At 48.0% G+C, this 12,436-nt stretch overlaps 1 protein-coding gene across 1 annotated transcript in view; it reads right to left on the reverse strand.

The window, feature by feature from the left end:
* Positions 1-1,994: 1,994 nt before the first annotated feature.
* Positions 1,995-12,436, reverse strand: part of LOC123372399 (class I histocompatibility antigen, F10 alpha chain-like) — a 29,413-nt gene continuing 18,971 nt past the window's right edge. Inside the window, exons 4-8 of the mRNA XM_045020461.1 lie at positions 11,894-12,169; positions 10,464-10,565; positions 10,001-10,033; positions 4,875-4,916; positions 1,995-3,534 (exon numbers count right to left, since the gene is read on the reverse strand). Of these exons, the coding sequence (XP_044876396.1) occupies positions 3,530-3,534; positions 4,875-4,916; positions 10,001-10,033; positions 10,464-10,565; positions 11,894-12,169 (458 nt within the window). The 3' untranslated portion in view covers positions 1,995-3,529. The remainder of the gene's footprint in view (positions 3,535-4,874; positions 4,917-10,000; positions 10,034-10,463; positions 10,566-11,893; positions 12,170-12,436) is intronic.

Genomic DNA, 12,436 nt, shown 5'->3' on the forward strand with positions numbered 1-12,436 from the left:
GTGCCTTCGTTGCCAAGAAGGCTAACAGCATTTTGGGCTGTATAAGTAGGAGCATTGCCAGCAGATCGAGGGACGTGATCATATTTGGCATTGGTGAGGCCTCATCTGGAGTACTGTGTCCAGTTTTGGGCCCCACACTACAAGGAGGATGTGGATAAATTGGAGAGAGTCCAGCGGAGGGCAACAAAAATGATTAGGGGGCTGGAGCACATGACTTATGAGGAGAGGCTGAGGGAACTGGGATTATTTAGTCTGCAGAAGAGAAGAATGAGGAGGGATTTGATAGCTGCTTTCAACTACCTGAAAGGAGGTTCCAAAGAGGATGGATCTAGACTGTTTTCAGTGGTACCAGATGACAGAACAAGGAGTAATGGTCTCTAGTTGCAGTGGGAAAGGTTTAGGTTGGATATTAGGAAAAACTTTTTCACTAGGAGGGTGGTGAAGCACTGGAATGGGTTCCCTAGGGAGGTGGTGGAATCTCCTTCCTTAGAGGTTTTTAAGGTCAGGCTTGACAAAGCCCTGGCTGGGATGATTTAGTTGGGGATTGGTCCTGCTTTGAGCAGGGGGTTGGACTAGATGACCTCCTGAGGTCCCTTCCAACCCTGATATTCTATGAGTCTATGAAAGGAGGTAGCCAACACTTCAGCGGATAGAGCTAAAATTCAGAGGGATCTTGATAAACTGGAGAACTGGGCAATAGACAACAAAATGAAATTCAATAAAGACAAATGTGAGGTGTGCCACATAGGGAAGAAAAACCAAATGCACCAATACAGAATGAGGAAAACTGGCTTGGCAGCAGCACTGCTGAGAAGGATCTGGGAATTGTGGTGGGTGTGTATTTGTTATTGGAAAGGCTTGAATCATAAAAGATAAAGAGTTCAGGTGTACTAAAAGCTTTTCTTTCAAATACTTATGTTAAATAAACCACAAAAGACTGCAAGAGTTTTGATTATCTATCTCTATTCAGATATGCCTACAATAACTGTATTTGACAAAAACTCATACAAAACTTAAAACTGTTGCCTGAAAGTATTTTAATGCTAATATTTGCATGTATTTGACATTTTTCTAAATACTTTCTCAAAGTTTCAGATAAATTACATCTTTCTTGGAGGTTATTTTACGCTATACAAGGGTTTGATTTTATTTTTCATTTAATGCACTAAGAATATGACAATATAGGCCCTGGGTATATTTCACAGCATTGTGTGTGTTCTTTGAACGGGACACTTGTGGTGTGAAAAATGTTCCTCTTGAGTCTGGACCGTGACTATATCTTGATCAAGAAATTTGGACCTTGACAAAAAATAATTAACTACCCCTACATTAAGGGCTGCTATGGATAGGAAGGTGATAATTGTTCTCCAGGTGCACTGATGGTAGGAGAAGGGGGAATTTAGGTTAGTGTAGCAGGGTGGACCCCTGCTCCTGCCCTGAGGGGTTTAAAAGCGGCCTGGCAGGGCTTGAGAGCTGCGGCTCTAAAAGCTGGGTTGATTGGGGGAAGCAGCTGCAGCTGGGCTATGCCCCAATTAGAGCCCAGCTGGCCACTATAAGAGGCAGTGACCCAGGAGCCCAGTCAGTCTTCCTCTGCCTGAAGAGGGAGATGGGCCTGGCTGCAGGGAGCTGGACACAGGGTACCTGAGTGAAGCAGGGCTGGGGAAAGGCAGAGGAGCTGGGGAGCTCCAGTCTGGAAAGCCCCAGGCTGCGGCCTAGCGAAGGGCTAACAACAGGTACTGGGGGTTGCAGAGGGCAGCCCAGGGGTAGGCCAAGGCAGCAGGTCCAAACCCTCCTTGCCTGTGATGAGTAGGCTGATACTGCAGTCTGCCCCAGGGTGTGGGGCTAGACAATGACTGGCAGTAGCCTTATACTGAGGTGAGGATAGTGGGTGGGGGGTTCCCTGGGGAGGGGAGACCCTGAGAGAAAGGGGTTACTGCCAGGGGGCAGCACCCCATGTGAAAGGGCACCGGGGTCCTGGGAGGGACATGGGGCCAGAGGACAGGTGGATCCCCAGCCTGCAGAGGGCGCTCCGAACCGAGCTAATTCCCAGAAGCACCAGCAAGCGGCGCCGCAGGGGTGAGTCGGCCCATCTACAGTTAGACATTAGGAAAAACTTTCTGGACATAAGGACAGTTCACTGTGGAACAGGTTGTCACAGACTCACAGGCCAGTGCTCTCTTGGCTCCGTATGGCCCCTGGGAGGAAATGCCTTTCAGAGTACTGACCCTACATCAGGTCACACGCTTTGCTCGGGGTTTAAGCTGTAGGCTTCTCCTCTGCCTCCCAGTACTGCATGTCCAAGCCTTCAGCAGGCCTGCCTCTCTCTAGCCTGCAGTGATTCTCAGCCAGCGCAACAGAGAAATGTTTATTGTACATCTGGAGCACAGGACAAGACGTTCTCAGGGGCGTCCATCTGGGTCTGTCCCCGTCCAGGTGGGCTCAGGCCGCTCTTTGTTCCCAGCCCAGGAGTGACTCCTCCTTTCTGTGGCCCATCCTGTGTCACCTCCAAGGCCCCACCTCCATCCTTTGTCTTCTTTCCCTGGCAAACCGATCTCCAGGTGACTTTCTCTTCAGCTCTTTGTTCTCTCTGCTGCCCATAACTGGCTGGCTCCAAGTTGGGATGGGCCTTTGGGTCATCAGTCGCTAAGTTACAAAGTGTCCAGGCCATGGTCTGGGGTCTAGGCTGCTAGACTGGGTCACACCTGGTCCTCTGCAACAATAGACGCCCCTTTCCACCTTGGTTAGATATGTAGCACATAAAGGAAATTAAGGCACAGTCTACAAACACAACATTAGGAAAATGCCCCATTTCAGGTTGCCTAGAGAGGCTGTGGAATCCCCGTCAGTGGAGGTTTTTAAGAACAGGTTGGACAAACACCTGTCAGGGATGGTCTAGGTTTACTTGGTGATGCCTGAGATCGGGGCTGGACTTGATGACCTCTTGAGGTCCCTTCTAGCCCAGCATTTCTATGACTCTATGAATGGTGAAAAGGACATTAGAGGCACTTATAAACTAAACACAGACACTTCTTCCTGTCCAACAGACGTCCTCAGCTGAGGATGGCAACAGCGCTACCAGCTGCGAGTAGAACAGGCAGTTTACCCTGTTATAATCATGAAATTCTACAGAAAAAAAAATACATCCCCCACCATATACACACAAGCAGTTACTGCTCACATATCTAGCGTATGGTACAGGGTGTGCAAACAGCACTGCACAGCACAGAGCGCTGAGTGCACACACTAAATGTAGCAAATACTAAAATCTTACTAAAAGAGTTTTTATCCATTAAAATTTTGGAAATTATTCTGTGCAAAATAAAATATTACAAAAAACTATTACATCTGAAAAGTAAAAAGTGGTCCAGTGAACAGATAGATGAGGCCAGAAATCCCCCACAGGCTGCTCCAAGTGCCAGAGAAAAGCTATGAAGGGGTTGGTTGGTTCTTGTAGGGTGATAGAGCAGAGCTCATCAGTCTTCCCCTCTGGGATCCCCTCAGGTTGTGGCACAGACTCCAACAGGTTCTGTTAAGCTGCAGAAATTAAACACAGGCAACTTCTATTAAAGGGAACCTGCCATAATATTTTGCAATAACAGTCACACTGCTGTGGGGGCGGTCGCCCTAGTGGCTGCAGTGTTCAGTGGACAAAATCTCTAACCCTGCTGACAAAGCTTTTAGCTCAAGTATCAGAGACTCAGACTTTAAGGTCAGAAGGGACCATTATGATTGTCTAGTCCAGGGGTAGGCAACCTATGGCACGCGTGCTGAAGGAGGCACACAAGATGATTTTCAGTGGAACTCACACTGCCAGGTCTTGGTCACTGGTCCAGGGGGCTCTGCATTTTAATTTAAAGTGAAGTTTCTTAAACATTTAAAAAACATTATTTACTTTACATACAATAGTATGTAATATATTATAGATTTATAGAAAGAGACCTACAAATGTTAACAAATGTTAAAATGTATTACAGGCACACAAAACCTTAAATTAGAATGAATAAATGAAGACTCGGCACAGCACTTTGGAAAGGTTGCCGACCCCTGGTCTAGTCTGACCCCCTCCACAATGTAGGCCATAGAATCTCATGCACCCACTACTGCAATAATCTTCTCACCTATGTCTCAGCTATTGAAGTCCTCAAATCATGGTTTAAAGACTTCAAGATGCAGAGACTCCTCCAGCAAGTGACCCGTGCCCCATGCTGCAGAGGAAGGCGAAAAAACCCCAGGGCCTCTGCCAATCTGTCCTGGAGGAAAATTCCTTCCCGACCCCAAATATGGCGATCAGTTAAACCCTGAGCATGTGGGCAAGACTCACCAGCCAGCACCCAGGAAAGAATTCTCTGTAGTAACTTCTAACATCCCATCACCGGCCATTAGGCCTATTTACCACTGATAGTCAAAGATCAATTAATTGCCAAAATCCTGTTATACCATCAGATCATCCCCTCCATAAACTTATCTAGCTTAATCTTGAAGCCAGATAGGTCTTTTGACCCTGTGTTCCTGGAGCCTGAGGTGCTGGGCTCTGTCCCTCCTGCTCCCTCCTTGCAGTTTCACTGGAGACTGTTCTCTGAAGCAGCTGGATTTATCATAATGAAAGCTGATCTCTGCCCACAGAAAAATCCCTCTCACTAGAGTCTTTTACACCTAAATTAACCTCAGAGAAAACAAGGGGGATTTGGTGGCAAACCTGTTCCTGCCCCCCCGTGTGAATAAAAGGGAAATAAGAGATCCAGATCTCCCCTGTTCTGCTCCTTGGGGCTGATTTGCTAGAGGGGACGGGCCAGTGAGACTAGGGATCCAATGTCTTGGACTAGGTGTCTCTCTCCAGAGGCCTCAGTGAGAGCAGTGAGCCCCCCCTCACTTACCCTTGGCAGCCACATCAGAGCCACTAGATCCTTGGTCATTTGCTGTGCAGAGGAGGAGAAGAGAGAGTATATTAGCATCTCTCATAAGGCAGGTTTCAGCATAGTTAGTAGATACGGGGACTCTCATCCCAAGGGAAGAGTCAGCACCTCACTTTTCCCTAGCAGTGAGATGGTTCGTGCACAGATCAGTCTACAGTGCAGCTGCCCTGGATTTCCATTATTCACGTGCAAAAAACGTTACCATTGTAGGGGGTCAGCACTGCTTTGTGCTCTTCATGCCTCTTTAGAACAGGAGCACTGAATACTCAACATTCAAAGGCTAGCAAAGTAGGAGATGCTGGGTTAAGGATACTCAGGCCAAACAACCTCAAGTCTGCCCCCTTCAGTCTGTGCCCAGAGGGGTCCCTCAAGCAGACCACAGACTTCACCCTCACCCCCTGCCTACCAACAGCAATTCCCGCCTTAATCAACTGTGCTGCACAGAGCAGTGTGGACGGTATGAAGAGGAATGCTGATCTGGGGTGGTGCTAGGCGCACAGACAAGGGAAAGTTTGGTTTGGCCTGGTGCTGTTCTATTTCCTGTTCCTACTCCTGGGCCCACTAGGGCAGAGTTCGAATTGTGTGGAAAGCATCATTCTACCTCTGCATATCTGGGTTTGCCAACCTTTGACTTCTGGGAATTACACACTCTGTAGCAAAGGGGTGTGGCCTCCCTCAGAGACAGAGAGTGCGGGAGGGCCAGACCTCAGCTGCCACGCCGGAAGCGGAAGGGCGGGACAGGAACTGGGCATATAAAAGGCGACCCCTGCAGCTCAGCTGAGCAGGAGTTGCTGAGGAGGTCACACGCTTCCAGCCCACCGCTGGAGCCCTTGGAAGACTTCTGGTATCTTGAGTGCGTCCTTGGGACAGCAGAACTGCCAGACATGTCCGACGCTGAGGAGCTGCTGGGATTGCCACTGGCAGTGTGCACCGCGGGGAGACGGAGGACGACCCCGGGGTTCAGCTACACCCGGAGGGAGGGGAGGGGAGGAAGTAGCCCAGGGGCAGCCGACTACCGTCCAGCTACGTTACTGGCTGGCACTAGGTCAGTGTGTTGCGGCTGGATCCCCACTGACCCAGTGGCAGACTGTTCTGCCGTTCTTAGAGCCCTGGGCTGGGACACGGTAGAGTCAGGTGGGCACGTGTCACCCGGCCACCCTAACCCCGGGATTCGCAGCCTCCCCACCTTAGGCCAAGAGGCCTCAGCAAGTTGATAGCTCTTGCCTGAGTCCTAGACTGTTTAAGGCTCCAATCCTCAGGCAGGGTAGAGCAGCAGGCTGCCAACTTCCCCCTGGCTTAGACAGTTATTCCAGGAGCATGTCAGCAAAGGGGTGTGGCCTCCCTCAGAGACTGAGGCAGAGGAAGGGCCACACCCACCTACATGCTTACACACTCCCATTCTGAAAGGACACAGGGAGCCCAGGGCAGGGCTCAGCATCCACAACCTTAACTCCACATTAACAAAGTTTTTGCATGTGAATTCCCGTTGTTCTGGAGTAGCGGGGAGGAGTGAGGGAGGCACGACTGAGGGCCAACTATAGGAGGAAGGGTGATGCTCTGAGGAGGTTTTGTTGGCATTTCTCAAATCCCCTCTGTTACCAGCTGGAGGCACCCCTGAGAGGGTAAAGAGAGAGCTGGACTGCTACACCCTAGCAGGGTCCGGCAGATCTGCGCACATTATACCAGCTCTTGGTGCCAGGCATTAGATGGTCTCAGACACAGTCCATCATTTATGTAAATATTTCCCATAGTTGTTACTCTTGGTCTTGTTCCTAAGGGAGACAACTGAGGAGGGGATTTGAAGTCGTGGTCATCGAGGCTCCCATTGGCTTCAACAGGCTTTGGATCAGGCCCAGACTTCACAAGCATCAAAAAACAACTTTCAGATGAGTCGAAAGAAGTGTAACATTAAAAGCAGGTCAGACACCTTCAGGATCACACTCGGCCACACACAGCACAGCTCTAGGGGGATAATAATTCAGCCCCAAACCATCGCCTTGTCTGCACTAGCAAAATTGGAACCCATACCTGCACGCAATGTAATTCCACCAGAGAGAGCAAAGGTGGAACAATTGAGGAAATGGGGTTCAGGTGGCTTTAATCACTGTATCATCTAGAGTTGCTCTGAGCAACGTTACACAACATGTCAACAGCCACTCTACAATATTAAAGAAGACATCTGTTGGGAAAATAACACAACATGGCACAGATTAACCAACAAATTCTGGGAATCTATTAGGGACAATTTTTATTCCAGAAGGTGGAGAAAGATACTAGGGGAGGGGCTGTTCCAGATTTGATTTTGACAAAGGGAGGAACTGGTTGAGAATTTGAAAGTGGAAGGCAGCTTGGGTGAAAGTGATCATGAAATGATAGAGTTCATGATTCCAAGGAATAGGAGGAGGAAGAACAGCACAATAGAGACAATGGATTTCAAGAAGGCAGACTTCAGCAAGCTCAGGAAGTTGGTAGTTAAGATCCCATGGCAACAGGGCTGTCCCTAGGGGGGTGCGGGGCCCGGGACAACACCCCCTTCCACTCCAGGTCCCACCCTAACCCCCCACCCCCTTCTCTCCCAAGCGATGCTGGGACTGGCAAGGCAGAGCAATCAGGGCCAGTGGCGCTGCTGGCCCCCGCGTCCCCTAAAGCGTGGGCCCCCCCAAAGCATGGGACTCGGGGCGCCCACCCCCAATCTGTCCAATGGACGGGATGGCTCTGCATGGGAAGCAAGTCTAAAGGGGAAGACAGTTTGAGAGAGTTGGAAAGTATTCAAGGAGACATTATCAAGGACACAATGTAACCTACCCCACTACATAGGAAAGACAGGAAGGATGGCAAGACACTATGCTGGCTTAACCAGGAGACCTTCAAGGATCTGAAACTCAAGACTCCTACAAAAAGTGGAAAGTAGGTCAACATACAAAGGATAACGATAAGCAAATAACACAAGCAGGTAGGGACAAAATCAGAAAGGCCAAGGCAGAAAATGAGATTAAATTAGCTAGAGACATAAAGGGCAACAAAAAGTTATTCTATAAATACATTAAAAGGACAGGGTAGGCCCGTTACTCAAGGAGGGAAAGACAGCAACAGAAAATGTGGAAATGGCAGAAGTGCTAAATGACTTTTCTGTTTTGGTTTTCACCAAAAAGTTTCATAGTGATTGGATATCTAGCATAGTGAATGCCTATGAAAATGAGGTAGACTCCGGGGCTAAAATGGGGAGAGAACAAGTTAAACATGATTTAGACAAGTTAGATATCTTCAAGGTGCTAGGACCTGAAGAAATGCATCCTAGAACACTCAAAGAGCTGACTGTGGACATATCTGAGCCATCAGCGATTATCTCTGAAAAGTCATGGAAGACAGGGGAGATTCCAGAGGACTGTAAGAGGGCAAATATTGTGCCAGTCTATGGAAAAGGGGATAAGGACAACCTGGGGAATTACAGATCTGTCAGCCGCACTCCCAATGCTGTTAGCTATGCCCCTCGTGGGGGTGGCTTTTTTAGAGCGCTGGGAGAGCTCTCTCCTAGCGCTGCTACTGCGATTACTTGCTGGTGCCGCGGCAGCTCTTTAATGTTGCTAATGTAGACAAAGCCTAAGACTTTTGATACTGTCTCACATCACAGTCTCAATTAATTAGCGAAATACAGCCTAAATGGAGCTACTACAAGGTGGTTGCAGAACTGGTTGGAAAACCGCTCCCAGAGAGAGTAGTTATCAGCGGTTTACAGTCAGGCTGGAAGGGCATAACGAGTGGGATCCCACAGAGATCAGTTCTGCATCCAGTTCTATTCAGTATCTTCATCGGTGATTTAGATGATGGCATAGAGAGTACACTTATAAAGTTTGTGGAGATACTAAGCAGGAAGTGGTTTGCAAGTGCTTTGGAGGACAGGATTCTAATTCAAAATTATTTGAATAAACTGGAGAAAAGGTCTGAAATAAATAGGATGAAATTCAACAAGGACAAATGCAAATTACTCCACTTAGGAAGGAACAATTAGATGCATACATACAAAATGGGAAATGACTGCCTAGGAAGGAGTAATGTGGAAAGGGATCTAGGAGTCATAGTGGACTACAAGCTAAATATGAGTTAACAGTGTAACACTGTTGCAAAAAAAGCAAACATCCTTCTGGGATGTATCAGCAGGATTGTTGAAAGCAAGACATGAGAAGTAATTCTTTCACTCTACTCTGCGCTGATAAGGCCTTAGCTGGAGTATTGTGTCCAGTTCTGGGCATCACATTTCAAGAAGGATAGTGGACAAATTGGAGAAAGTCCAGAGAAGAGCAACAAAAATGATTAACAGTCTACCAAACATGACCTATGAGGGAAGATTGAAAGAATTGGGTTTCTTTAGTCTGCAGAAGAGAAGACAGAGGGGACGTGATAACAGTTTTCAAGTGCATAAAAGGTTGTTACAAGGAGGAGGAAGAAAAATTGTTTTTCTTAACCTCTGAGGATTGGACAAGAAGCAATGGGCTTAAAATTGCAGCAAGGGAAGTTTAGGTTGCACATTAGGAAAAACTTCCTGTCAGGGTGTTTAAGCACTGGAATAAATTGCCTAGGGAGGTTGTGGAATCTCCATCACTGGAGGTTTTTAAGAGCAGGTTAGACAAACACCTGTCAGGGATGGTCGAGAAATGAAACTTAGTCCTGCCCTAAGTGCAGGGGACTGGAGTATATGACCTCTCAAGGTCCCTTCCAGTCCTACAATTCTATGGTACCAGAACAATAGTTGAAGATTTCCTTAAAATCTTCATTATAGACAAGGCCTATGAGTGGAAGCAAACAGGGGGGAGGGATAGCTCAGTGGTTTGAGCATTGGCCTGTTAAACCCAGGGTTGCGAGTTCAATCCTTGAGGGGGCCATTGGGGAACTGGGGTAAAAATCTGGGGATTGGTCCTGCTTTGAGCAGGGAGTTGGACTAGATGACCTCCTGAGGTCCCTTCCAACCCTAATATTCTATGAAGCGAGGATCTCCTGTCAGTGGCTCCAGGCTAAAATCCACAAGCAAACACTGATGGCTGTTCAGAGATGGCCACTTGAAAAGAGGCGATGAGTCTCTTGTCACTTACCCTGAGCTACAGCGTAGCCATCTCCCTTTTTTCCTGCAGAAAAAAAAAGGCAAATTTCAGTGAATGCAGGTCCCAAAGCAGGAACCGACTCCGATCTGTGTACACAGCTCAGAAACAGGGCTCCTGGCACAGCACAGACCCCTGGCGCTCAGTAATGGACTCAAGGTCTGAGGCGCTCATGAATGGCAGGACAGAAAGACACAAAGAGACAGAGTTTCCAAAGATCTCAGCCCACTGGCTGCTGAGCTCTTTGGAAAACCTAACCTCATATAAACTGTAACCCGCACCCAGTTTCTGGGTCTGGGTCTGGCCCTCCAGCAGTTCCCATTGGGTGTCATTAACTCAGTCCTGCAGTGGGGCAGTTACACACCGTACTGACACTAGCTCCTGTACTACTGTTGTCTTTAGAGGTATGTCAAGGGCCCAGCAAGTCTAGGGAATCCCCCCATCCCAGGCTCTTTACCTGGATGTTTCTTTTTCCAAATGACTACTCCAATTATAACACCAATTGGGAGAACTGCAGTGATAACTCCAGCCACAACGGGAATCAGGCTGTTGTTTGGTTCTAAAATGGAATGGAGAGAATGATCAATGGGGAAAAATCCCCACTAAAACCCTCTTTCATCTCATTGCAGGGATCAGTCAGTCAGCTCCCCAGGTTAGGGCTGAGTCTCGCAACCCTCCACCCGGGAGCTCCACGTAGCCACCATGAACTACACCCCACCATAGACAGTCCTGGACACAGCCTCTACCACTTCAATTTATAATAAATATGTAGTACTTAAAATAGAAGACTTTTAGAACATTAATCAATCCTCATAAACCTCTGTGTGGGGGAGGATGGATGTCAGTATCATCCCTAAATTGGAGGGGGAAAAGACTTGCTGAAGGTCACACAGAGAGTCAGTGCAAGAGCCAAGAATTGAACCCAGGAGTCCTGGCTCCCAACCCCTAACCCCCCTTGACAATGATGACTTTCATGACTAATGGAACTCCACTGTGTGATTCTGGTGACAAACTGGAAACTGACCCTCAAAGCTCTGGATTTCCCTGCCATGAATGGAGTTACAGACACAATACGTATTTTTTGAGGGGGCAGGAATTGAACAGGAGAGGATAGAGATATTTTAAGAAAGACCCACATAATACAGCAAAAAGAAAAATAGTTATAAGAGAATAAGAAAATGTGGTTTATGACACAAAAATTGGCAGGGGACATGGTAGCAGGATTATGATGTGAAACCATCTGATGACTAGATTTCCAGTGCAGGCTGCCCTTTTAGAAACTGTTTGCACTTCCAAATGCTGCATTTTTCTACATCCCAATTAACGAAGCAAAAAAATGGCTGAGAACAGGCTGGAAGCTGAAGCAAGACAAATTCTGACTGCAAATAAGGGGCAGATTTGAGCTTCCCCTGGGATGTGGTAAATTCTCCATCCCTTGGAGACTTTACATCTGGAATGGGCATCTCTTTCTGAAGGATCAGATCTAGTTCGTCCCCACATGACCAGACTGGATGCTGGGGTCCCTGGTGAGATTCCCCCCTGCCCTGGGCTATGCAGGAGCTCAGATCAGATGATTAGAATGATCCCTTCAGGCCTTAATGTCTCATTGTTAATCTTCTCCCTTCAGAGACACTGTATTGCTGAGATGTATCCAACAGCCCCAGAGGCAGCAAACTGGAGAGCAAGGCATGAGCCCCAGGCACTGTGTGTCCCAACTCTAGCACTAGAACTTGACTGCAGAGGGACAGGGCCAAAGGGGACAGGGCCTCACAGGCCCTGAGGAAATTCCAGCTTCAGCCTAAAAATCCGAATGAGAATTTTTCAGAGGTTGAGTTTAATGGATTCTCTCTCCCACTAGGAAAACAGACAAACACACAAACTCCTTACCCCAGGGGACAGAGAGTGGCTCTAACAGGCTTTCATGCTTCACGTGACATGAATAATGGGCTTTGATCTTGGGGTCAATCTCCATTGTCACCCAGGTCTGGTAGGTCCCGTCCCCACTGGGTAGGATGCCTTCAGAGTAGGTCACCTGCTGTCTGCTCTCCCCATTTCTCAGCCAGGTCACGGTGATGTCCCGGGGGTAGAACCCACTGACCTTACAGGAGAGGGTGGTGAGGCCGTCATGAGATGACCTGTCACTCACTCTAGCTTTTGGGCGCACTGGAAAAAAGAAGAAACTGAAGTTAGCTGTTTTCAAGCTCTAATCCAGGCAGTCTTTGCTGGAGGTTTGCAACATGAAATTCTGAGACCCCAGCAGTGGGAGAGGATGAGAGTCCATGAGACGGAATCCCTCTGATGAGAGAAAACCACCATGTTAGAGAATTTCTGTGCCGAATTCACAGCATCAGCAACGGTGAACCCCAAATCCAGGTCCCTGACCGGGCCTCTGCTCCCAACCACAGTGACACAAGTACCTTGAAAGGCTTC

This window comes from Mauremys mutica, chromosome 6 (genome assembly GCF_020497125.1).
Source record: "Mauremys mutica isolate MM-2020 ecotype Southern chromosome 6, ASM2049712v1, whole genome shotgun sequence".
NCBI lineage: Eukaryota > Metazoa > Chordata > Testudines > Geoemydidae > Mauremys > Mauremys mutica.